Source organism: Emys orbicularis, chromosome 8 (assembly GCF_028017835.1).
Source record: "Emys orbicularis isolate rEmyOrb1 chromosome 8, rEmyOrb1.hap1, whole genome shotgun sequence".
Taxonomy (NCBI): Eukaryota; Metazoa; Chordata; order Testudines; family Emydidae; genus Emys; species Emys orbicularis.
Window position 1 is genome coordinate 1,895,307 of NC_088690.1, and position 22,876 is coordinate 1,918,182.

General features: G+C 53.1%; 1 protein-coding gene across 1 annotated transcript in view; it reads left to right on the forward strand.

The window, feature by feature from the left end:
- The window catches only part of IPO13 (importin 13), a 60,082-nt gene that overhangs the window by 20,912 nt on the left and 16,294 nt on the right, over window positions 1-22,876 (forward strand). Inside the window, exons 3-10 of the mRNA XM_065409204.1 lie at window positions 5,688-5,828; window positions 11,875-12,016; window positions 17,420-17,586; window positions 18,184-18,304; window positions 19,514-19,661; window positions 20,060-20,241; window positions 21,646-21,672; window positions 22,401-22,535. Of these exons, the coding sequence (XP_065265276.1) occupies window positions 5,688-5,828; window positions 11,875-12,016; window positions 17,420-17,586; window positions 18,184-18,304; window positions 19,514-19,661; window positions 20,060-20,241; window positions 21,646-21,672; window positions 22,401-22,535 (1,063 nt within the window). The remainder of the gene's footprint in view (window positions 1-5,687; window positions 5,829-11,874; window positions 12,017-17,419; window positions 17,587-18,183; window positions 18,305-19,513; window positions 19,662-20,059; window positions 20,242-21,645; window positions 21,673-22,400; window positions 22,536-22,876) is intronic.

The window sequence follows — 22,876 nt, forward strand, 5'->3', positions numbered from 1 at the left end:
CCCTTTCTGCTCCCACAAGGAACTGTCCTTTGGAAGGAAAGGGGCCTGTTGAGACACCCCTCCACTGGTTTCAGCACCTCTCTGCCATCTATTTACTGGAGTTTCACCAGGCTGTGGCAAGGGCAAGCCGTGAAGGTGTCACTTCCCTTGGTGCAGGGTGAGTGGGATCTGTTCGGGGCTTCGGGAGCAGAGCAGGGCACCTAATCACTTCTCCCGGGATGGCAGTCGGTCTGTGCTGGAGTTTGAGAGCAGGCTAAGGAAGCTGTTTGGTTGGATGAAGCTCAGTGTCAATCATGGGCAGCATGGCAAGTGGGGAGAGAAACATTAGCACTTTGGATGAGGGAGCCTTCAGCTATAAGGCGTTTCAGAGAGCAGCCCTTCCTGGGCCCAGGCAAGATGCTGCCGCGCAGTCTGTCTCTAGCCAGCAGTTCCATCTCTTACCACGACAGCCCCACTAGGCATGGTATGTTGGCATTTCAGACTGTCAGGAGCTTCATTCAGAGAGACATCGGGTACATCTACACTGCCCAGCCCCTTCTATTGGCCGGGAGATATTACTTAGGTTTTTGGTCTCTTTCTGCTAGTAGGATGACACATCGCCACTCCACACCAGCATGTGGGGAGATGGGAGCCAGGAGGTAAGGCTTGCCATTTGAAATGGGCAGTTCCTGTCCCCTGAGAAGGTGCTGGGTGGATCACGTGGTGTCCTCGTTTGCTGTTCTTGGTCTCTCCTCTCCAGTAACCAGGCTACTGGATTCCCATCCCAGAAGAGGAAGCTCCTCTAGGAGAGCAGGCCCAGGCCCAGAGCGTCCCCTGGTGGAGTACACACAGACTCGTCGATCAGAAGTCCCTTAGCTCTGCTGCTGGTTGCTGGTCAGGGAAGATCAGATTGGCTGAAGAATGAGGGACATTTTTCCTCGCTTGGTGGTTAGATGGAGGATCTGTCCTCAGTTTGATTGCATTGGAATTTGATAGCAGGGCTCAGGAGAGAGCAGCCTCCTTTATACTGGGGCTCTTCCACCAGGTCATTCAGGGCAACAAAATCCATCTTGGGGGGAGGGATAGCTCAGTGGTTTGAGCATTGGCCTGCTAAACCCAGGGTTGTGAGTTCAATCCTTGAGGGGGCCATTTAGGGATCTGGGGCAAAAATCTGTCTGGAGATTGGTCCTGCTTTGAGCAGGGGGTTGGACTAGATGACCTCCTGAGGTCCCTTCCAACCCTGATATTCTATGATTCTATGATCTTCTCTGGCACAGAATCCTAATGTCTCTCGCTTTGGGGTGGCCAGCTCTCTGCCTGCCGTTACACGTCCTCAGTGCTAGTTGCTTAGTGCAGATTCCCCAGGCCCATTCTGTCCTGGGTTTTGCCATATGGTAAAGGCACAAGCCCCCGTTTTATTTTCATAGGTCCCAAGGCCAGAATGGACTGTTATGATCATCTAGTCTGACCTGTACAATGCAGGCCAGAGAGCTGCCCCCAAATAATTCCTAGAGGAGATCTTTTAGAAGAACATCCAGTCGTGATTTTAAAATTGCCAGTGATGGAGAATCCACCACGACGCTCGGTAGATTGTTCCAATGGTTAAATATCTCCCTGTCAAAACTTACGTCTTACTTCCAGTCTGAATGTGTCTGGCTTCAACTTCCAGCCATTGCGTGGTGTTAGACCTTCCTCTGCTAGACTGAAGATCCCATTTGTAACTATTTGTTCCCCATGTAGATACTTAGACTCAGAGAGCTCAATCTATTTAGCTTAATAAAGAAGGTTGAGGGGTGATGATTACAGTCTATCGCTAAGGCAGGTTTTCTCATCCTTTAATCATTTTCATGGCTCTTCTCTGAACCCTCCCCAATTTATCAACATCCTTCTTGAATTGTGGCCACCAAAACTGGACACAGGATTCCAGCAGCAGTCGCACCCAGTGCCAAAGACAGAGGTAAAATTACCTTTCTGCTCCTACTCAAGGTTCCCATTTATGCACCCCAGGATCCTATGAGCTCTTTTGACCACAGCGTCCAACTGCAAGCTTGTGTTCAGTTCATTATCCACCATGACTCCCCAATCTTTTTCAGAGTCACTGCTGCCCAAGACAGAGTCCCTATCCTGTAAGTGGGGCCTGCATTGTTTGTTCCTAGATGTGTACATTTACATATAGCTGTATTTAAACGCTGCATTGTTTGTTTGTACCCAGCTTACCAAGCAATCCGGATTGCTCCGTATCTACGCCCTGTTCTCTTCATTATGTATTGCTCCCCCAATATTTATGTGATTTGCAAACTTTATCGGCGATGATTTTATGTTTTCTTCCAGGTCATTGATTCAAATAAATTAAATAGTGAAGGGCCAACCCCCGGCCTTGCGAGATCCCACCAGAAACACGCCCACGTGATGATTCCCCTTTCGCAGTTACATTTTGAGATCTATCAGCCAGCTTTTAATCCATTTGATATGTGCCATGTTAATTTTTATATCTTTCTATCCTTGTCCCTGAGATCTCCACACCAGTGTGGTTTGAGGAGACCATGTTGTTGATTCTGGGTTCTGGGAGGTCTCTAAGTGGTTTTCAGAGGGGTCTCTTCTCGGTCTTCAGGGTGAAGACTGCTTTTGAATCAAGTGGAGCCCTCAGCCCAGCCCTGCCAGCTCCATGGGCTTGTAAAGAGTCTTTCAGCATTTTAAAGACTTGGCAGAGTCATGTCTCTGAAATAGGAAAGGATCTGTGGGGGAAGCATTTACCCCCCACTCTTCATCCTGCCCCTGGAGCCTTCACTTGGAAGGTCCAGACTCCTTGGCCACAAAATCTCAGCCTTCATGTACATCATAATTCTTTACATTTCCTTCTCTTACAGAAGAGATAATAAAAATGCCCCCAGAGAGCACTCTGCACTGGTCCTAGCCAATACTTCACTGGCCATGCTTCGTTCATTGGCAGTGGCACTCTCAAGTAAGGGCCAGGGGGTGCTGGACACCGCGTGCAGCTTGTGTGTCTGCATGTTCTCTATCACTGGGTGAGGGTGGCAGGGGAGGGCGGAACAGCTGCATCTCCAGATAATATGCCTCGGTGACCAGGTAACTGACAGGCTGCATATTCGCCTCCAGCACAGCCTCTCTCTGGGGGCCATCAGCTGCTCTTCCCTGTCACTTCTCGCTTGTCGCCATGGTTATAATCCGTTATTGGCAGCCCTGAGTAGATTGACATGCGTGGAATTGCGGCGCTGTGTGGGGGCAGCTGTCGGGGGCCTGGGAGATGGGCGTGCACGCAGTAGTTGATCGAGGGAAAAGGCGGCCAGCTCAGCAAGAGGGGCAAGAGCCCTCCACGGCTGGCTTGGGGAAGGGCAGGATGTGACAGGGCGCATGCAGTGCCTTCTCTGCTGTAAAGTACCACTGCACTGCACTGCACTGCGCACGCAGGGATGCCTGCTCGGAGAGGCTCTGTTAGCGCCGGATGCGGGGTGCCCGTCATTCATATGAGGCAGGCACTGCCCAGGTGCCATGACCTCCCTGATGCCGCTTGTGAAATCTGGATGATGTTTCTCCCTGGGAAACTTCACTCACTCCCCTACTTGGGGGGCGGGTACAAACAGTGTCCATGTGGAGTGGGGCCTGAGTGCTGGACTCTCAGTGGGAGCTGCTGCTCTGGTCTGCCTCGGTGCAGGTGCAGCAAGTGTGTCTCCCACATGCAGCGTGGTGTGTAATGGTGATGGAGGTGCATGGTGCCAGGGGACTGCCACCCCTGCTTTCAGGGCACTGTCCCTAGGCTTGGGTGTTCTGCTCACTTGGAGCTACCAGGTGGCGTTCCATTACAAATGGCCCAGAAAGTACCTCCCCGGAGCTCCCTGCGGAGCAGGACTGGGGAGTCAGCGACCGAGGGGCAAGCGTTGCCTTGACGTAATCGATGGATTTGTGTGAACGCTGACTGGTGTGATGTTGCTGCAAGGCAGGCCCCTGCGCGTGAGCTGCCTGAGCCTCTGCACAGGACCAGTGTCTGGTAGCTGTGCTCTGCTGCCAGCCCACCCTGCCTGGGGAGGGCAGGAGCATGGCAGAGTGGCCCATGGCTCCTTCATGCACACAGAGTTTGGAGGGGAGGATGACTAATCTCCCCCCCCTCCCCCGTTCTTCTGGGGCCAGAGCTCCCATGGCTCCTGCCCAGGGCAGCACGAGCTGCTGGAGAGTTGTTGGGGAGCCTAGAGGTGACTGAGGGCTGGGGACTACCCCCACAGGCCTGTTCTGTATCGATGCTGGTTCTGGGCCCCTCTCTCCCAGAGGAGTTAAGCTGTGGGAATGGTCCAGGAGGGCCTTGGCTCCCCCGTGGACTTCCTCCTCAAGCCCATCTCCTGCTGATGGGAGGAGAGTATCCCTCTGGTGATGAGGAGCCAACCTCTGGCTCGTCTGAGCCGAGAAGGCGAACATAAGAACGGCCGTACTGGGTCAGACCAAAGGTCCATCTAGCCCAGTATCCTGTCTTCTGATAGTGGCCAATGCCAGGTGCCCCAGAGGGAATGAACAGAACAGGGAATCATCAAGTGATCCAGCCCCAGTCGCCCATTCCCAGCTTCTGGCAAACAGAGGCTAGGGACACCATCCCTGCCCATCCTGGCTAACGGCCATTGAGATGGACCTATCCTCCATGAATTTATCTAGTTCTTTTTTCAACCCTGTTTATAGTCTTGGCCTTCACAACATCCTCTGGCAAGAAGTTCCACAGGTTGACTCTGCATTGTGTGAAAAAATATTTCGTTTTGTTTGTTTTAAACCTGCTGCCTATTAATTTCATTTGGCTACCCCTAGTTCGTGTGTTATGAGAAGGAGTAAATAACACTTCCTTATTCACTTTCTCCACACCAGTCATGATTTTATAGACCTCTATCTATCCCCCCTTAGTCGTCTCTTTTCCAAGCTGAAAAGTCCCAGTCTTATTAATCTCTCCTCCTACGGCAGCCGTTCCATACCCCTAATCATTTTTGTTGCTCTTTTCTGAACCTTTTCCAAGTCCAATATATCTTTTTTGAGATGGGGCCGCCACATCTGCACACAGTATTCGAGATGTAGGTGTACCATGGATTTATATAGAAGCAATAGGATATTTTCTGTCTATTATCTATCCTTTTCCTAATGATTCCCAACGTTCTGTTCACTTTTGACTGCCGCTGCATATTGAGTGGATGTTTTCAGAGAATTATCCACAATGACTCCCAAGATCTTTCTTGAGTGGTAACACCTAATTTAGACCCCATCATTTTATATGTATATTTGGGATTATGTTTTCCAATGTGCATTAATTTGCATTTATCAACATTTGAATTTCATCTGCCATTTTGTTGCCCAGTCACCCAGTTTAGTAGCTTTTTGCAGTCTGCCTGGGACTTAACTATCTTGAGTAGTTTTGTATTATCTGCAAATTTTGCCATCTCCCTGTTTACCCCTTTTTCCAGATCACTTATGAATATGTTGAATAGGACTGGGCCCAGTACAGATCACTGGGGGACACCACTATTTACCTCTCTCCATTCTGAAAACTGACCGTTTGTTCCTACCCTTTGTTTCCTATCTTTTAACCAGTAACTTTTAACCAGAGACTTGGCCGTGTGATGGGAGGAAGGGAAGGAGAGACCATCTCCTGGCAGGGGACAGGGCCTGTGGGGTGGGTGAATGTTTCCTTGTACCTGATGCAAGCTCTCTTCTGCTGGCAGGTACGTGAACACCCTACTGAAGCTCATTCCCCCCGTGCTGGGCCTCCAGGAGCAGCTGCGCCAGGCTGTCCAGGGTGGAGACATGGAGACGTCACATGGGATCTGCCGTATTGCCGTGGCCCTGGGAGAGAACCATTCCCGGTGAGTTGGGGATCCAAGGGCTTGGCGCTGCCTTGGAAGTGCCCATGCTCTTGTGGAGGGGGAATGTCCGCTTGGACTGATGCCATGATGCCCTCTGGGGATAAGAGAGCAGGTACTTGGTCTCTACTGCGCCCCTCCTCGTCACTGTGGCTGGGCAAATCTGCATGGTGCTGTGTCAGATTTCCTGGGGGGCGGGGGTGAAGGGGGAACGTCGCCTTCAAATGCTGAGCTGAACGGACCATCCCCTGAGATCAGTCTGCTGGCTGGACAGCACATTTGGTAGACCTGCTGCTCCTCCCACCTCGCCTCTGAGTGTGTATGGAGGAGCCCATGGGACCGGTCGTCCTCCCCATCCCCTCCTGAGGCAGCCTGCTGCACTGGTGAGCAGGCCTGTGGGCATACCGGGGCCTGCACCTTACCCCGGCTTCTTCACTAGAAGGGAATTTTAAGGGGGACTGAGTCCGGACTAGCCAGCTGCACCAGCACAGCCTCACTTCAGAGATTGCACCCAGCCACGGTGGCATATCCGTGCTTTCGGTGGGGCTTGGCCTTGCCCTGGGTCCTTATTAGCGCAGGGGGCTGTTGTATTCATGTAGATGGAATATATGGGCCCAAAAAGCCAAAGATGTTAACTAGGGCTGTCAAGCGATTAAAAAAATTAATCACAATTAATCGCGCAACTAAAAAAATTAATCGCGCGGTAATAATAGAATACAATTTATTTAAATATTTTTGGATGTTTTCTACATTTTTCAAATCTATTGATTTCAATTACAACACAGAATAAAAAGTGTACAGTGCTCACTTTGTTTATATTTATTACAAATATTTGCACTGTAAAAAACAAAAGAAATAGTATATTTCAATTCACGTAGTACAAGTACTTTAGTGCAATCTTTATCATGAAAGTTGAACATACAAATATAAAATTGTGTACAAAAAATAACTGCATTAAAAAATAAAACAATGTAAAACTTTAGAACCTACAAGTCCACTCAGTCCTACTTCAGCCAATTGCTCAGACAAACAAGTTTGGTTACAAATGCAGGAGATAATGCTGTCCACATCTTGTTTACAATGTCACCTGAAAGTGAGAACAGACGTTCGCGTGGCACTGTTGTAGCTGGCGTCGCAAGATATTTATGTGCCAGATGCGCTAAAGATTCATATGTCCCTTCATGCTTCAACCACCCTTCCAGAGGACATGCATCCATGCTGATGACAGGTTCTGCTCAATCACGATCCAAAGCAGAGTGGACCGATGCATGTTCATTTTCATCATCTGAGTCAGATGCCACCAGCAGAAGGTTGATTTTCTTTTTTGGTGGTTCGGGTTCTGTAGTTTCCGCATCAGAGTGTTGCTCTTTTAAGACTTCGGAGAGCGTGCTCCACACCTCGTCCCTCTCAGATTTTGGACGGCACTTCAGATTCTTAAACCCTGGGTCGAGTGCTGTAGCTATTTTTAGAAATCTCACATTGGTCCCTTCTTTGCGTTTTGTCAAATCTGCAGTGAAAGTGTTCGTAAAATGAACAAAATGGTCATCATCCGAGACTGCTATAACATGAAATATATGGCAGAATGTGGGTGAAACAGAACAGGAGACCTACAATTCTCCCCCAAGTAGTTCAGTCACAAATTTAACACGTTATTTTTTTAATGAGCATCATCAGCATGGAAGCATGTCCTCTGGAATGGTGGCTGAAACATGAAGGGGCATATGAATGTTTAGCATATCTGGCACGTAAATACCTTGCAATGCCGGCTACAAAAGTGCCATGCGAATGTCTGTTCTAACTTTCTGGTGACATTGTAAATAAGCAGGCAGCATTATCTCCCGTAAATGTAAACAAACTTGTTTCTCTTAACGATTGGCTGAACAAGAAGTAGGACTGAGTGGACTTGTAGGCTCTAAAGTTTTACATTTTGTTTTTGAGTGCAGTTATGTAACAATAAAACCCTACATTTGTAAGTTGCACTTTCATGATAAAGCAGTTGTACCTACAGTACTTGTATGAGGTGAATTGAAAAATACTGTTTCTTTTGTTTATCATTTTTATTACAAATATTTGCACTGTAAAAAAGTAATAATATAAAGTGAGCACTGTACACTTTGTATTGTGTTGTAATAGAAAGCAATATATTTGAAAATGTAGAAAAAGATCCACAAATATTTAATAAATTTCAATTGGTAGTCTATTGTTTAACAGTCCGATTAATCGCGATTAATTTTTTTAATCACAGTTAATTTTTTTTTTAGTTAATCGTGTGAGTTAACTGCGATTAAATGACAGCCCTAGTGTTAACATGACCCTGAAACTGTCCAGTGTTAAACAAGGGTCAGGGTTTGCTATCCAGAGACCTCGGACTGCTCCGTCCCAAGGTAAAGACACCAGGAACAACCCTTCAACCTTTCATTAAAGATACAGGAAAAGAAGGAAAACCAGTTGAAGCCTTTGAAATGTGAAGTATTTAGTCAGGTTTTTGTTGTAACAACATCCCTTGTTTTAGAAGGACCCCACCCCCTCACTCGACAGGCTGGTAGATGGTGTCAGAGACGGGAGTAACTGGCCTTTTGGGGTTAGTGGAGCTGGGCTGGAGCTGGTGCTGTTGAAGTTTGATCCTGTTTCCTAGAAGATGAAACCAGACGAACACACATGGAAGGGGGAGAGAAAAGAGCAGCAGAGAGAGAGGCTGCAGCTTCTGTCTATGATATTGACTCTCTTGCATCCTCACTGCTGGAGAAACACAGGCCCAGCCCACAGTCAGCATGGATTCACCAAGGGCAAGTCATGCCTGACTAACCTAATTGCCTTCTATGACGAGATAACTGGCTCTGTGGATGAGGGGAAAGCAGTGGACTTGTTATTCCTTGACTTTAGCAAAGCTTTTGATACGGTCTCCCACCGTATTCTTGCCAGCAAGTTAAAGAAGTATGGGCTGGATGAATGAACTATAAGGTGGATAGAAAACTGGCTAGATTGTCGGGCTCAATGGGTAGTGATCAATGGCTCCATGTCTAATTGGCAGCTGGTATCAAGCGGAGTGCTCCAAGGGTCGGTTCTGGGGCCGGTTTTGTTCAATAACTTCATTAATGATCTGGAGGATGGCATGGACTGCACTCTCAGCAAGTTTGCAGATGACGCTGTGGCGGGTTGGATCACAGAAACCCTCTGGGAGCTGCCAACTGATGTGCCAAGACTACTTCTGCCCCTACTTTCCTGCCCTGTCAGCTTAGGACTTCAGTGTCCTGCCTGGTCTGAGCCAGACTTGCTAGCCTGCTGCAAACCCAGACCCAGGTCTGAATCACATCCCCTAACAGCTGTAGGCTTACCTGAAAGCAGCTTACAGAAGTGTTCTTGTCTTTAACGCTCAGATGCCTAACTCCCAGTGGGGTCTAAACCCAAATAAATCCGTTTTACCCTGTATAAAGCTTATACAGGGTAAATTCATAAATTGTTCGCCCTCTATAACACTGATAGAAAGATATGCACAGCTGTTTGCCCACTCAGGTATTAACACATACTCTGAGTTAATTAATAAGTAAAAAGTGATTTTATTAAATACAGAAAGTAGGATTTAAGTGGTTTCAGGTTGTAACAGACAGAACAAAGTAAGTCACCAAGCAAAATAAATAAAATAAAACGCGCAAATCTATGTCTAATCAAACTGAATACAGATAAGATCCTCACCAGTTCCAGAATGCTCCCTTTTACAGACTAGTCTCCTTTTAGCCTGGGTCCAGCAATCACTCACACCCCTTGCAGTCACTGTCCTTTGTTCCAGTTTCTTTTAGGTATCTTTGGGGGTGGAGAGGCTCTCTCTTTAGCCAGCTGAAGACAAAATGGAGGGGTCTCCCACGGGCTTAAATAGACTTTCTCTTGTGGGTGTAGACCCCCCTCCTCTCTCCTATGCAAAGTCCAGCTCCAAGATGGAGTTTTGGAGTCACCTGGGCATGTCACATGTCCATGCATGACTCAGTTTTTACAGGTAGCATCCATTGTTTACATGCTACCTTGAACGTCCTCAAGTAGACTTCTTATGTGGATTGGAGCATTCCAAGATCCATTGTCCTTTAAGTGTTTCTTGATTAGGTACTTAATTTCAACATTCCTTTCTCCAGGAGCTGACCAAATGCTCTACTAAGGTTATTTAGAAATCAAGCCAGTACACAGCCAACATTCATAACGTCGAATACAAAAATGATACATGCATACAAATACGATTAATACATTCAGTAAATCGTAACCTTTACAGAGATATGTTACATGGCGCATGTAGCATAAAACACATTCTAGTTATGTTATATATATAAAAAAGCATATTTCCATAAAGCCTTATGGGAGGTACCGTCACAGACGCTAACTGGGAGAAGTGGTAGATAAGCTGGAGGGTAGGGATAGGATACAGAGGGACCTAGACAAATTAAAGGATTGGGCCAAAAGAAATCTGAGATTCAACAAGGACAAGTGCAGAGTCCTGCACTTAGGACGGAAGAATCCCATGCACCGCTACAGACTAGGGACCGAGTGGCTAGGCATCAGTTCTGCAGAAAAGGACCTAGGGGTTACAGTGGACGAGAAGCTGGATATGAGTCAACAGTGTGCCCTTGTTGCCAAGAAGGCTAACGGCATTTTGGGCTGTATAAGTAGGGGCATTGCCAGCAGATCGAGGGATGTGATCGTTCCCCTCTAGTCGACATTGGTGAGGCCTCATCTGGAGTACTGTGTCCAGTTTTGGGCCCCACACTACAAGAAGGATGTGGAAAAATTGGAAAGAGTCCAGCGGAGGGCAACAAAAATGATTAGGGGGCTGGAGCACATGACTTATGAGGAGAGGCTGAGGGAACTGGGATTGTTTAGTCTCCAGAAGAGAAGAATGAGGGGGGATTTGATAGCTGCTTTCAACTACCTGAAAGGGGGTTCCAAAGAAGATGGATCTAGACTGTTCTCAGTGGTAGCAGATGACAGAACAAGGAGCAATGGTCTCAAGTTGCGGTGGGGGAGGTTTAGGTTGGATATTAGGAAACATTATTTCACTAGGAGGGTGGTGAAGGTGAAGCACTGGAACGGGTTACCTAGGGAGGTGGTGGAATCTCCTTCCTTAGAGGTTTTCAAGGTCAGACTTGACAAAGCCCTGGCTGGGATGATTTAGTTGGGGATTGGTCCTGCTTTGTGCAGGGGGTTGGACTAGATGCCCTCCTGAGGTCCCTTCCAACCCTGATATTCTATGATTCTTATCAGCCACTCCAAGGCCTGGCAAACTGGTACCAGCATTGGGCTATTTAGGGCATTGATTTTAGTTGCTTCTCTAGTCACAAGCTTTCAGCAGTGGTGCAGAATAGACAGTATTGGCCGGCTCAGCCAAACTCTGCTGAGCCAGGAGGCAAAAGGAGAGCTATAGGAGAGAGAAGAAATAAAATGGGAAGAGAAAGTATACATGTGGGGTATGATAGTCTCCATCCCAGGTGGTTGGGAGTTTAGCCAGAACCATTAGAGACACAGGTGGCAATGTCATCTGGGTTCCCCTCTCTGGCCTGGCCTGGCCTGGCCAGGACGTCTCTCAGGCCCAGGATGACAAAAGCCCTCCCCTCCCCGCAATGTTAGGGTAGATCCTGGGATCCCAGGAGATGGTGGGAGTGGCAGCCATGATAAAGCTTGCTGCAGCAATTGTCAGTAGACAGCTTATTCTTCTGCTGATGATTTTCCCCCAGAGGCTTTTCTCTGCAAGCACCTGAAGGGAGTGGTATGTGGAATAGCCCATCCCCTCTTTATTTTGTTCACCAATTAGGCCTAATTTCTGATACACCCATTTTGGCCTTTGATTTCCGGTCCCGCACTGTTCTTGTGTACCAGCCGTGGTGTTAACGCAGTCCTCGAGTTCCATCAAGGGGCCTTTTTGTTTGGACTAGTTCAGGCTGCCTTGCTGTTGGTGCCTTTCCCCAGCAGTGTTTGTAGTGGTGGGCTATTGAAATTTTGTAACTTCCACTCACTTCTTCTGTGGGTCCAGTTATCACAACAGTCCTGGTGCTCTCTGCTGTCCCCCCAGAGCCCTGCTGGACCAGGTGCAGCATTGGCAGAGCTTCCTGGCGCTGGTCAACATGATCATGTTCTGCACAGGTATCCCCGGGCACTACCCTGTCAACGAAACCACCAGCTCCCTGACGCTCACCTTCTGGTACACGCTGCAGGTGAGTGACTGTCCCTTGTGCAATGGCATTGCTGTGGGCAAGTGGGCACCTGGCCGGGTCACTGCCATGCTCCCTGGCTCTATTAGCACCTCAGAGCTCACACTGCAGCCCTTCATCTGTTTGGAGGGGTGGCAGGGGCGGGGGGGCGAGAGCTGGGAGTCCTGCCCTCCCCAGGCATGGATTGCACTGGGCGATGTTGCCTTGAGCAGCTCATGGCCAAGTCAGGGCTCAGCCTCCCCTTGCAACCAAGTGTGGCTCGGTGGCAGAGCTGGGGGTGGCTGGGGGGGGGCCGTGCGTGCAGGAACACACGTACACTGCTCTCTGGCCCAGGGTCGCTGCTGTGTGAGCTAGAACACTGGGCGTTCCCCCACCCCATGGTCCCAGGCATGTGAGGGGCTGCGACAGATGGGTATTGGGCTTCCTGCTCGTTTATGGCTCGAGTGCTGCACCCAGGCCTTTCCCCGCCATGTGACTGTCTGAAACGGGCCCTTTTCCCTGCAGTACTGCCCCCGTCGGGGTGTGGCTGAGCAGAGCTGGGAACTGAGCCCAGCTCCAGCCGGGAGAGGTTGGGGGGTGAACTGACTGGGGCACGTCACCGGTCAGCCATGGCAGAGGAGAGGCTGCTGCTGTTCCCTCCCCCTAGCTCCCTCCCCCATGCCAGCCCAAACCCGGGCACCTGTTCTAGTGCAGGGCAGGGGGGCCACAGGTCTGCTTGTCCTTCGTAGAACTCCTGCCATGGCTGCCAGAACTTGCGGAGAGGGGCTTGGTGTGTGCCAGCCGGGGGCTCTCTGGGCAGTCCTGTCCTCTAAGTGTCTGCCTCCCTGCAGCTCTGCATGGCCAAAGTTTGGCCCCAGCAGTTCAAAGCCATTGCAGGAGGTTAGCTTAGGAACATAGGCCCTGTGGCTCGGTTGCCCCACCCCCATGTTCCCTTGGGGTCTGAGCTGAAAGGAGAGCCCAAGCACTTCCAGGGCCTCATTAGCATGGCTAATTAAAACTTCACACCCCAGCTTTGCCCAACAGCAGGCCTGATTGTCCAGCCCCTGGCTGCGTCTCCGGCTGCCAGCTGCAGAGGGAGCTGGGGTGACACATTCTCTGTTGTTGGGCCTGCAGTCCTGTCTTCTCCAACATTGAAGACGCTTCTGGCTTGGCCTCCAGCAGCACCGCCTGTCTCCTGGAGCCGGCCTGTTAGAATCTGATGGCCTTAACCCTGGGCTGTTGGGGTCGGTGCAGGTGGCATAGCTAGTGGACAGGGCTGGAGTTTGCTACAGGTCTCCCTCCTCCTGGGCTTTTTGCAATCCCCCTTTTCCTTGTGATGACACATCAGCTCAATGCAGAGGCGCCAGGCCTTAGAGCCCTCCACACCCTGGCAGGCTTCACTGACTCCCCCACCCTGTGTGTGCCCTTCCCTTCCTCTGCCCCAGCATCTTCGCTCCGATGAGGAACAGTCAAATGAAAAAAAAACATTCAATTACATCACGTAATGGCAGATAGCTGAAAAGTGACATGTTTTTAAAGTGCTTATATACCAATGCTAGGAGTCTAAATAATACGATGGGTGAGCTAGAGTGCCTCGTATTCAATGAGGATATTGATATAAGAGGCATCACAGAAACTTGGTGGAATGAGGATAATCAATGGGACATAGTAATACCAGGGTACGAAATCTAGCAGAAGGACAGAACAGGTCGTGCTGGTGGGGGAGTGACACTATATGTGAAAGAAAGTGTAGAATCAAATGAAGTAAAAATCTTAAATGAACCAAACTGTACCATAGAATCTCTATGGATAGTAATTCTATGCTTGAATAATAAGACTATAGCAGTAGGGCTGTATTACCGACAACCTGACCAGGATGGTGATAGTGACTGTGAAATGCTCAGGGAGATTAGCGAGGCTATTAAAGTTAAAAACTCACTAATGATGGGGGATTTCAACTATCCCCATATTGACTGGGTGCATGTCACCTCAGGACGGGATGAAGAGAGAAAATTTCTAGACACCATTAATGACTGCTTCTTGGAGTAGCTAGTCCTGGAACCCACAAGAGGAGAGGCAATTCTTGATTTAGTCTGAAGTGGAGCACAGGATCTGGTCCAAGAGGTGAATATAGCTGGACCGCTTGGTAATAGTGACCATAATATAATTAAATGTAACATCCCTGTGGCGGGGAAAACACCACAGTGGCCCAACACAGTGGCCCAACACAGTGGCCCAATTGGAAACTATTTCACTAGGAGGGTGGTGAAGCACTGGAATGGGTTACCTAGGGAGGTGATGGAATCTCCTTCCTTAGAGGTTTTTACGGTCAGGCTTGACAAAGCCCTGGCTGGGATGATTTAGTTTGGGATTGGTCCTGCTTTGAGCAGGGGGTTGGACTAGATGACCTCCTGAGGTCCCTTCCAACTTTGATATTCTATGACAAGGTCCCTCACCAAGGCTCTTAAGCAAAGTAAGCTGACATGGGATAAGAGGGAAGGTTCTTTCAAAGATCAGTAACTGGTTAAAAGATAGAAAACAAAGGGTAGGAATAAATGGTCAGTTTTCAGAATGGAGAGAGATAAATAGTGGTGTCCCCCAGGGATCTTTTCTGGGCCCAGTCCCATTCAACATATTCATAAATGATCTGGAAAAGGGGTAAACAGTGAGGTGGCAAAATTTGCAGATGATACAAAACTACTCAAGATAGTTAAGTCCCAGGCAGACTGCGAAGAGCTACAAAAGGATCTCACAAAACTGGGTGCCTGGGCAACAAAATGGCAGATAAAATTCAATGTTGATAAATGCAAAGTAATGCACATTGGAAAACATGATCCCAACTATACATATAAAATGATGAGGTCTAAATTAGCTGTTACCGCTCAAGAAATTGGAGTCATTGTGGATAGTTCTCTGAAAACATCCACTCAATATGCAGCGGCAGTCAAAAAAGCAAACAGAATGGTGAGAATCATTAAGAAAGGGATAGATAATAAGACAGAAAATATTATATTGCCTCTATATAAATCCATGGTACGCCCACATCTTGAATACTGCATGCAGATGTGGTCGCCCCATCTCAAAAAAGTTATATTGGACTTGGAAAAGGTTCAGAAAAGGACAACAAACATGATTGGGGTATGGAACGGCTGCCGTATGAGGAGAGATTAATCAGACTGGGACTTTTCAGCTTGGAAAAGAGACGACTAAGGGGGGATATGATAGAGGTCTATAAAATCATGACTGATGTGGAGAAAGTTAAATAAGGAAGTGTTATTTACTCCTCATAACACAAGAACTAGGGGTAGCCATATGAAATTAATAGGCAGCAGGTTTAAAACAAACAAAATGAAATATTTTTTCACACAATGCAGAGTCAACCTGTGGAACTCCTTGCCAGAGGATGTGGTGAAGGCTAAGACTATAACAGGGTTCAAAAAGGAACTAGATAAGTTCATGGAGGATAGGTCCATCGATGGCTATTAGCCAGGATGGGCAGGGATGGTGTCCCCAGCCTCTGTTTGCCAGAAGCTGGGAATGGGCAACAGGGGATGGATCACTTGATGATTACCTGTTCTGTTCATTCCCTCTGGGGCACCTGGCATTGGCCACTGTCAGAAGACTGGAGACTGGGCTAGATGGACCTTTGGTATGACCCAGTATGGCTGTTCTTATGTTCCTCTGAATCCTCCACATCCCCAGGACCAGTTGTGGGGTGAGCTGATGACTGGGGCAGCTGTCTAGGGATCCCTGGCGAAGGAAGGAGTGGTTTTACTGGTGGTTCCTTGGCCTCCGTTAGCACACAGTCAGCGGCATTGTTTTTGTCACTGGCGTATCGTGGCTAGGCTGAGCCTGCCAGGCTTCGGCGCTCAGCCCCCCAGTGATAGGGCTGGTGAAGAACCTGCACAGGATGGCGAGAGCCCTGCTGGTCACTTGTGATCTGAGCCCAGGGTTCAGAGATCCCCTGCCACTCCCAGCCCCCTGTGCTGCCATGTTGGCCAGTACCTCTATGCCGAAGCAGGGAGCACAGCTCCCAACTCCCCAAGCAGTGCCTGCCGTGCATCCTGCTGCCAGCAGCCAGATATGGGCCAGGAGCTCCCCACTGCTGTCACGAACAGACTGCCTGAGGCCAGCCCAGGGAACTTGGGAGGCCGCTGTGACCTGGAGCTCCGGCTGATGGCCGAGCTCCTTGGCCTGATCTCTCTGTGGCTGCTGTGTGGAGGCAGAGCACAAAAGCACAGGGCCGTGAGGCTGTGTCCCTGCTAGCTGACGTGTCCTAACCACTCTGCAGTGCAAGCCGCTTCCCTTGCGTGGCAGTGAGGAGAGACCAGGGTCCCTCAGTGCGCAGGGTTAACCCTGGACTGGGATGTGCCCTGGTGTCTGCCTGCTGTGGGAATATGGCACTTTGCAGGCAATCTCTGCATCTCTTCAGGAGACAGCTGCCTAACACCCCTTCGCGCTGTGCTCAGGCACTGGGGTCTGTACTGACTGCTGGGCGAGCGCCCCAGCCTGCAGCTCCCATGGCATTCACCAGGCACCAGCCCCTCTTAGCTGGCGTCACATGAGATCACAGCCCACATCTGTGGGGGTGGGGAGAGCCCGAGGCTCTGTCTGGCCTTGCTGGGAGTGGAGCTGAGCAAACGCTCCTGTCTGCCTCTGTCCCCCGCTGGAAAGAGGCAGCAGAATGTCACCACCAAGGTAATGGTCTATTTTTAGCCCCTAGTTCAACCTCTGTGCTCCTTCCTTTGCTTTCTGCTCTGCAGCTGCCAAGGTGCTGCTGATTGTGGGCAGGGGGAAGGAGGGTTGTCAGCTCAGTGCTGGCCGCTCTGACACCAGCCAGGGCTCAGCCAAGTGGCTGGTCTCCAGGCAGCCCTGAGGGAGAGCGTGGAACCCTTGACCTTTACTCTGAGTCCACGTCAGCCCCTGCTGTCACTCAAGGAGCAGGGAATTCTCGGGGCTTGGGTCTGAGGGTGCTGTGGGGAGGAGGAAGTTACCCCCTTCCTGGGGCAGAGTCGGCTGGGTCTTGTGAGCCTTCCCTGAAAGCATTGGCTAAGCAGAGTTTGCATGCGGGGGAGTGTGTGCCCTGGATCCCAAGCCCGGAGCCCAATGAAGAGCATGCCAGGTGGCGTGACATGGGCCATGCTGTGGGCTGTGAAGGCCAGCAGGTCTGCCACGGCCCGTGGCATCTCCTCCAGGGACACGGCCCCAAGAGCTATCCCTGGCTGGGGCAGGGCTGGGGCTCCAGCAAGTTCTGCCCGGGCCCTGCCAGCCCCTGGAGGGGCCTGTTCCTCACGGTGTTGGTGAATCTCCAGCAGATCCCTGCTAACCCTGGGGAGACAGCTGAGGGCTCCTGGGATGTCAATGCTGTTGGACCCAGAGGTGGACTGCCTCCTCCTCTCTGAGATGTGGTTTGTTCCTGCACTCTAGGACGACATCCTGTCCTTCGAGCCGGACAAGCAGGCCGTGTACCAGCAGGTTTACCGGCCCGTCTACTTCCAGCTGGTGGACGTGCTGCTGCACAAAGCGCAGTTCCCCTCCGACGAGGAGTACGGGTTCTGGTCCACGGACGAGAAGGAGCAGTTCCGGATCTACAGGTAGGTTGGGGCCATGCCCTGGGGGGTTCCAATGCCCCTCCTGCCTGGAATCGTCTCCCCTGGGGGTGACAGGAGGCGAGCATGCTGTCCTGTGCCCAGATGTGCCCTGAGGGGCGGTGTGCATGTCAGGCAGCAGATGGCATGGGACAACCACCTGTCTGGAGGGGTGGCCTGACCTCCAGGGAATGCAGAGCCACCGGGGGATCCCTGGGGATAGTCAGTGGGCACTTTGCTTCCTCGGGGAGGAGTGCGGTGTAAACCTCTCTGGGGACCACGAATGGCTCTCTTGGGGGAGGGGCTGCGGGAGTGGGTTGGGGTTTGGAGCTGATCTTGGGGTGCTGACGGCTCAGAGCACCTCAAGAAGCGGCTGGGAGATGGTAGAGCAGTCTGTGACGGGCGGGGCAGTGCTCAGCGGTGTGATTCAGGGGGGTGGAGGCACTGCCCCCCTTCTCCCCTGCCAGGGACCCAGAGCACAGTGCTGCTGTGGTAGCTTCTTGGCCAGAGCTCTTTTGGGGTGGGGGTGGGGGGCGCTACCGACAGAGTGCCGGGGGAAGGTGGGCAGCACTCGGTGACTCCCGTGGTGCTTCCCTCCCCCAGGGTGGACATCTCTGACACCCTGATGTACGTGTACGAGATGCTGGGAGCAGAGCTGCTGAGCAGCCTCTACGACAAGTTGGGCCGCCTCCTCACCAACACAGAGCAGCCGTCCTCGTGGCAGGTGAGCGAGGAGCCGCGCTGGCGCCCTGGGGCCTGGCTCGCCCACTTTGGACAGGGCTTGGCACAGGAAGGGAGAACAAAAATACCAACCTGCGTGGGGAACGAACAGCAGAAGCCGTTACCCCCGGGCATGTGCTGGGGGGCATCCGGAAGGGTCCCTGGTGTCTCGTCTACCAGCTCACCATGAACTCGTTCAGCAGTGTCAGGACCGGGCCGAGCCAGCTCCGGTGCTGCGGCATGGGAGCCGAGGGGGCTAGGGCACTGCTGGGCGCTAATCAGCATGCATCTCCTCCCCTCGGCGTCCCGGTCAGCCAGCGGGAGTGCTAATTCACAGCCCAGGCACTGCCGGCACTCAGCAGCTGATGGCTGCAGCCTCCCTGGGCAGGCTGCCCCTGCTGCCGGACTGTGTCCCACGTTCCCGTCTGGAGGGACAGCGTGCAAGTGGCCGGGCCCCTGCTCGGGCAGACGGCAGCGATACGGAGCGAGCAATGGCTCTGAATCACGCACCCAGGGTAGGGGCCCTGGGGGCCCAGCCCTGCCCTCAGTCGCCATGTTTCTGTACTGATGGACACAATGTGGAAATTATCAGGGGACAGGGCACCCTGGAGGCTTGGGCAGATGGGAAGGGAGTAGAGGGGCTTTTGGCTTGTGGGGTCAGCCGGCTGTTTCTGCTAAAGGGATGTTGCCACTGGAGGTCCCATCTCTCCGGGGTTGACTCTGTGCCCTATTGCAGTGTAGGTGGGTGCCAAGGGAAAGCAGCATGGCCCACAGAAGGCAGCATTCTTCCTAGCAACCCTGCAGCCCCCTGCTAGCCCTGCCCTGGGCTCCCCTGCCCCCCCCCCCCCAGCTCTGCTGGTGCCTGTCCCTCCCTGCGCACAGCCCCCTGCTAGCCCAGCGCTGGGCTCCCCCACAGCTCTGCCTGTGCCCTCACTCCTGACCCACAGCCCCCTGCTAGCCCAGCCCTGGGCTCCCTGTTCTCCCCCATCTCACTTGCAGGCAGTGAAACCAGGAGTCCTTTTGCCCATGTTGGTAACTGTTTAAACCTCTGGCTGAAATTCACTCACCAAGCCCCAGCAGTGTGCAAAGGAGCTGCAGATCTCAGCACGGGTGGGGCTGCCCTGTCCCTGTGGCCCAGGGCTGGAACCTGGGCAGCGAGCTGGGTGGGGGCTGGGGCAGGGCTCTGACTTGGGGTGTGTGTCTGCCCCGGTAGCACACGGAAGCCTTGCTCTACGGGTTCCAGTCCATCGCCGAGACCATAGACGTGAACTACTCTGACGTGGTGCCGGGTCTGATTGGCCTCATCCCCCGGATCAGTATCAGCAACGTGCAGCTGGCCGACACTGTCATGTTCACCATCGGTGAGCTGGCCGGGGGGGGCTGCGCTCGCCGGGGGTGTGCACACTAGGGGAGGGAGGGCGCCCTGCAGAGGAGCTGAGCCTTCCCTCTCCTCCTCCTCCCAGGCTCCAGCTGCTAGGCCCTGCTTCCTCCTCCCCATTGGCAGCACTTCATGGTGCAGTGTTGTGCCTTGAGTGCCACAAGCCACTGGCTGCAGGGCCAGGCCTTCCGTTGCCTTGACGCTGAGCGTCTCCCCTCCACCTGCCCTTTCCGGGGAGCAGGGATGGGGTCTGGCAGGGCTCTCCTGGGGAAAGAGGCTGAGCTGCTTGTTGCAGTGAGAGGTAAGAGCAGGATGAGTGACCTGCGCCGTGGTGGCACTGCCCTGCACTCACTGACCCTGCCTCCCGTCCGCTATGCGCAGGGGCCCTGTCCGAGTGGCTGGCTGACCACCCCGTCATGATCAACAACGTGCTGCCCCTGGTGCTCCAGGCCTTGGGCAACCCAGAGCTCTCCATCTCCAGCGTCTCCACCCTGAAGAAGATCTGCCGGGAGTGCAAGTACGACCTGCCCCCCTACGCCGCCAACATCGTTGCTGTGTCCCAGGTAAGGCGTAGGTGTGGCCGGGCAGCGAAGGGGAGCCTGGAGCGCGCCCTTGTTCTCCTGAGCCAGGCCAGAATCTGGGGCTGCCCAGCATGGGCTCACGTACCTGGCACTGGCCCAAGGGTGCAAGGGCAGCGTGGGGCGAGGGGGCGGAAGTGGACAGCGGAGCAGGAAGCGGAAGTGAGTAGTGGGGAGGCGACTTGGCAGGCTACTGAGCAAGTGACACCAGCGAGGGGGCAGGACTGCATTGAATTCAGTCTGGGCCTTTGGTGGGGACTGTTCTCCATGCCACGAGGTGGGGGTCTGCCCATCCAGTGGGCTGCTTCCTGAGCCCTGGAGGAGGCGCCTATCAGGGAAGCCCAGCCTTCCTTAAGCTGCCTGCTGAGCTCCCTTCTGCAGTGCTTCCGTGGGGTGTTCCCTGGGGCCTGCTCGGTGCCAGAGATCAGCCGCTCTGTGCACTAAAGATCTAGGAGCAAAGAGTGGGTTCGTTTGCTCCTAGTCCAGCCTTACGCCCTGCCCAGCTCTTCCAGGGCTGTGGGGCTGCCATGGGGCTCCCGCCGCGCCCTACCTGTGAGCAGAAAATGGCAGGTAGAGGCCAGGAGCTCACGGGAGCCCTGTCCTCGCTGTTAGAAACCAGGGAAGGCCCCGCCTCTAGAGCCCAGTGCTCGCTCACTGCCCCGGCCTCGCGGGGCCGGCACTCAGAGCACAGACTGGTGCACACCTGGCATCAGCACGTCCTGCACCGGGAGAGCTGTGAGACTGGGGGGCGGTTTGAGTTGTCCAGCCACGTAACTGGGCCATAGCACAGGGTCAGGTGCAGCGGGAAAGCGCAGACCGCCCAGATCGGCTGCTGACCTTCCTCTGGGACTTGGACTGGTAGGGCCAGCAGGTGAGAGCCCCAGGGCTCCAGAGCTTGGCCCGTTTCAGCCCCACGGCCAAGGCCAGGGTAAATTGTTTTGGTTCTGGTGGGAGACTTTGGTCAGATGCACAGTAGGTTCTGTGCAGCCCTGGGGGGCCTGCAGCTTGTCTGGTCTGGTCAACAAGCCGGTGTTCAGATGGGACCAAGGGAAGCGGGGTCTGGGCCCTGCAATCCTGCTGTGCTCTGACCCAGCACCCGTCGCTGCACAAGGGAACGGAATCGGCCGGAGAGCCCCTGTCCTGGCTCAGGAGGCCCTGCCCGGGACAGAGAGATGGATTTAACTCCTCCTCCTCCTGCTGGTTGTGAGGGGGCCCCAGCAGCGCTCCCTGCCCAGAGCTCGGGTCCATGGAGAGCTGCACGCTGCGCCCGTCTGTTGGGCGGCACAGAGTTGAATTTGGTCAGCAGTTGTAACTTGCCCTCCCCTGGCAATGGGGGAGGGCACTCCTGAGATTCAGCCTCCCTCACTCACTCTCTCTCTCCCCCTTCAGGACGTGTTAATGAAGCAGATCCACAAGGTAAGGCATGCTCCTTCCCCTCCTCGGTAGTGTCGCCAGCCCCCAGAGCCAGGCTCCCCCAGGGGCCCTGGTCCCGCAGCACAGCTCAGCATCCTGGCAAGGCAGAGAGGGACAGAGACCAGGAGGGGGGCAGCCCGAGGCAGCTGCCATGCGCTGGCTGTCGTGGGAAGGTGTGGTCCCTCCCAAGCAGGAACGGGAGACCTAACGGCTGCCTCAGTGGCACAACTCATCTCCAGGCTGCCTCCCTAGCTTGACCTGCCAGCAAACCACATTGCAGAAAGGGAAGCACTCCTCGGTGCGACGCACGGGGCCAGACTGAAATGGGCCTCACAGTTCCTCCGACCTTAACGTCTGCGATGGCTCCCTGCCGCTCTGTGGGCTGCCTACCAGCCACCCTCGGCCAGAGGGGATGGCAGGGCTCCCCCTCTGTCCAGCCAGGAGCCTCTCCACCTCGCCCATTCAGCAGGCAGGCCGAGGGCCGACTCTGATGAGTTAACAGAGGCAGGTGGCAGCCAGAGTGCACTCGTTGTTCTTTGCGACATGGAGGTGGCTGTCCCTCTCTACCCAGCTCGGGGCAGGCATATTCTAGTGCTGCAGCACGTCAGAGTCCCCTGGCCTCTCCCCCAGCCCAGAGCTCTTAGCAAAGTGCTGGCCACATTGTGTGCTTGGGGCAGGGGCTTGAAGGTGACAGGCTGGGCCATGACCTGTCCCCCAAATCTTCTCCCCAGACGAGTCAGTGCATGTGGCTGATGCAGGCTCTGGGCTTCCTGCTCTCGGCGCTGCAAGTGGAGGAGATCCTGAAGAACCTGCATTCTCTCATCACTCCCTACATCCAGCAGCTGGAAAAGCTGGCTGACGAAACAGTGAGTCACCAGCCCCTGGGGTTCTTCCTCTCTCTGGCCAGCCCTGCCCGGTCCCGCTCCCAGCTCAGCTGGCCGAGGCTCCCTTTGGAGGGAGGAGCTGCTGAACAAAAGGTGCTTTTCCTCCTGGCATAGCCCCCCGTCAGACCCAGTGGTGTGGGGCCCTCGCCATGGGGCTGGCTCTTGGGGTGCAGGTTGCCTTTGCCACCCCCTCGGCCCTGGTGGATCTGAGAGCCTCCTTCCCTCGCACCAGAGACTCCCTGGGCTCTCATGGGCAGCAGTCCCCTGGCTCCTCAGGGTCGTCCCACGTGGAGCCCATGCCACCTCCCTAGGGTGTCACGGGG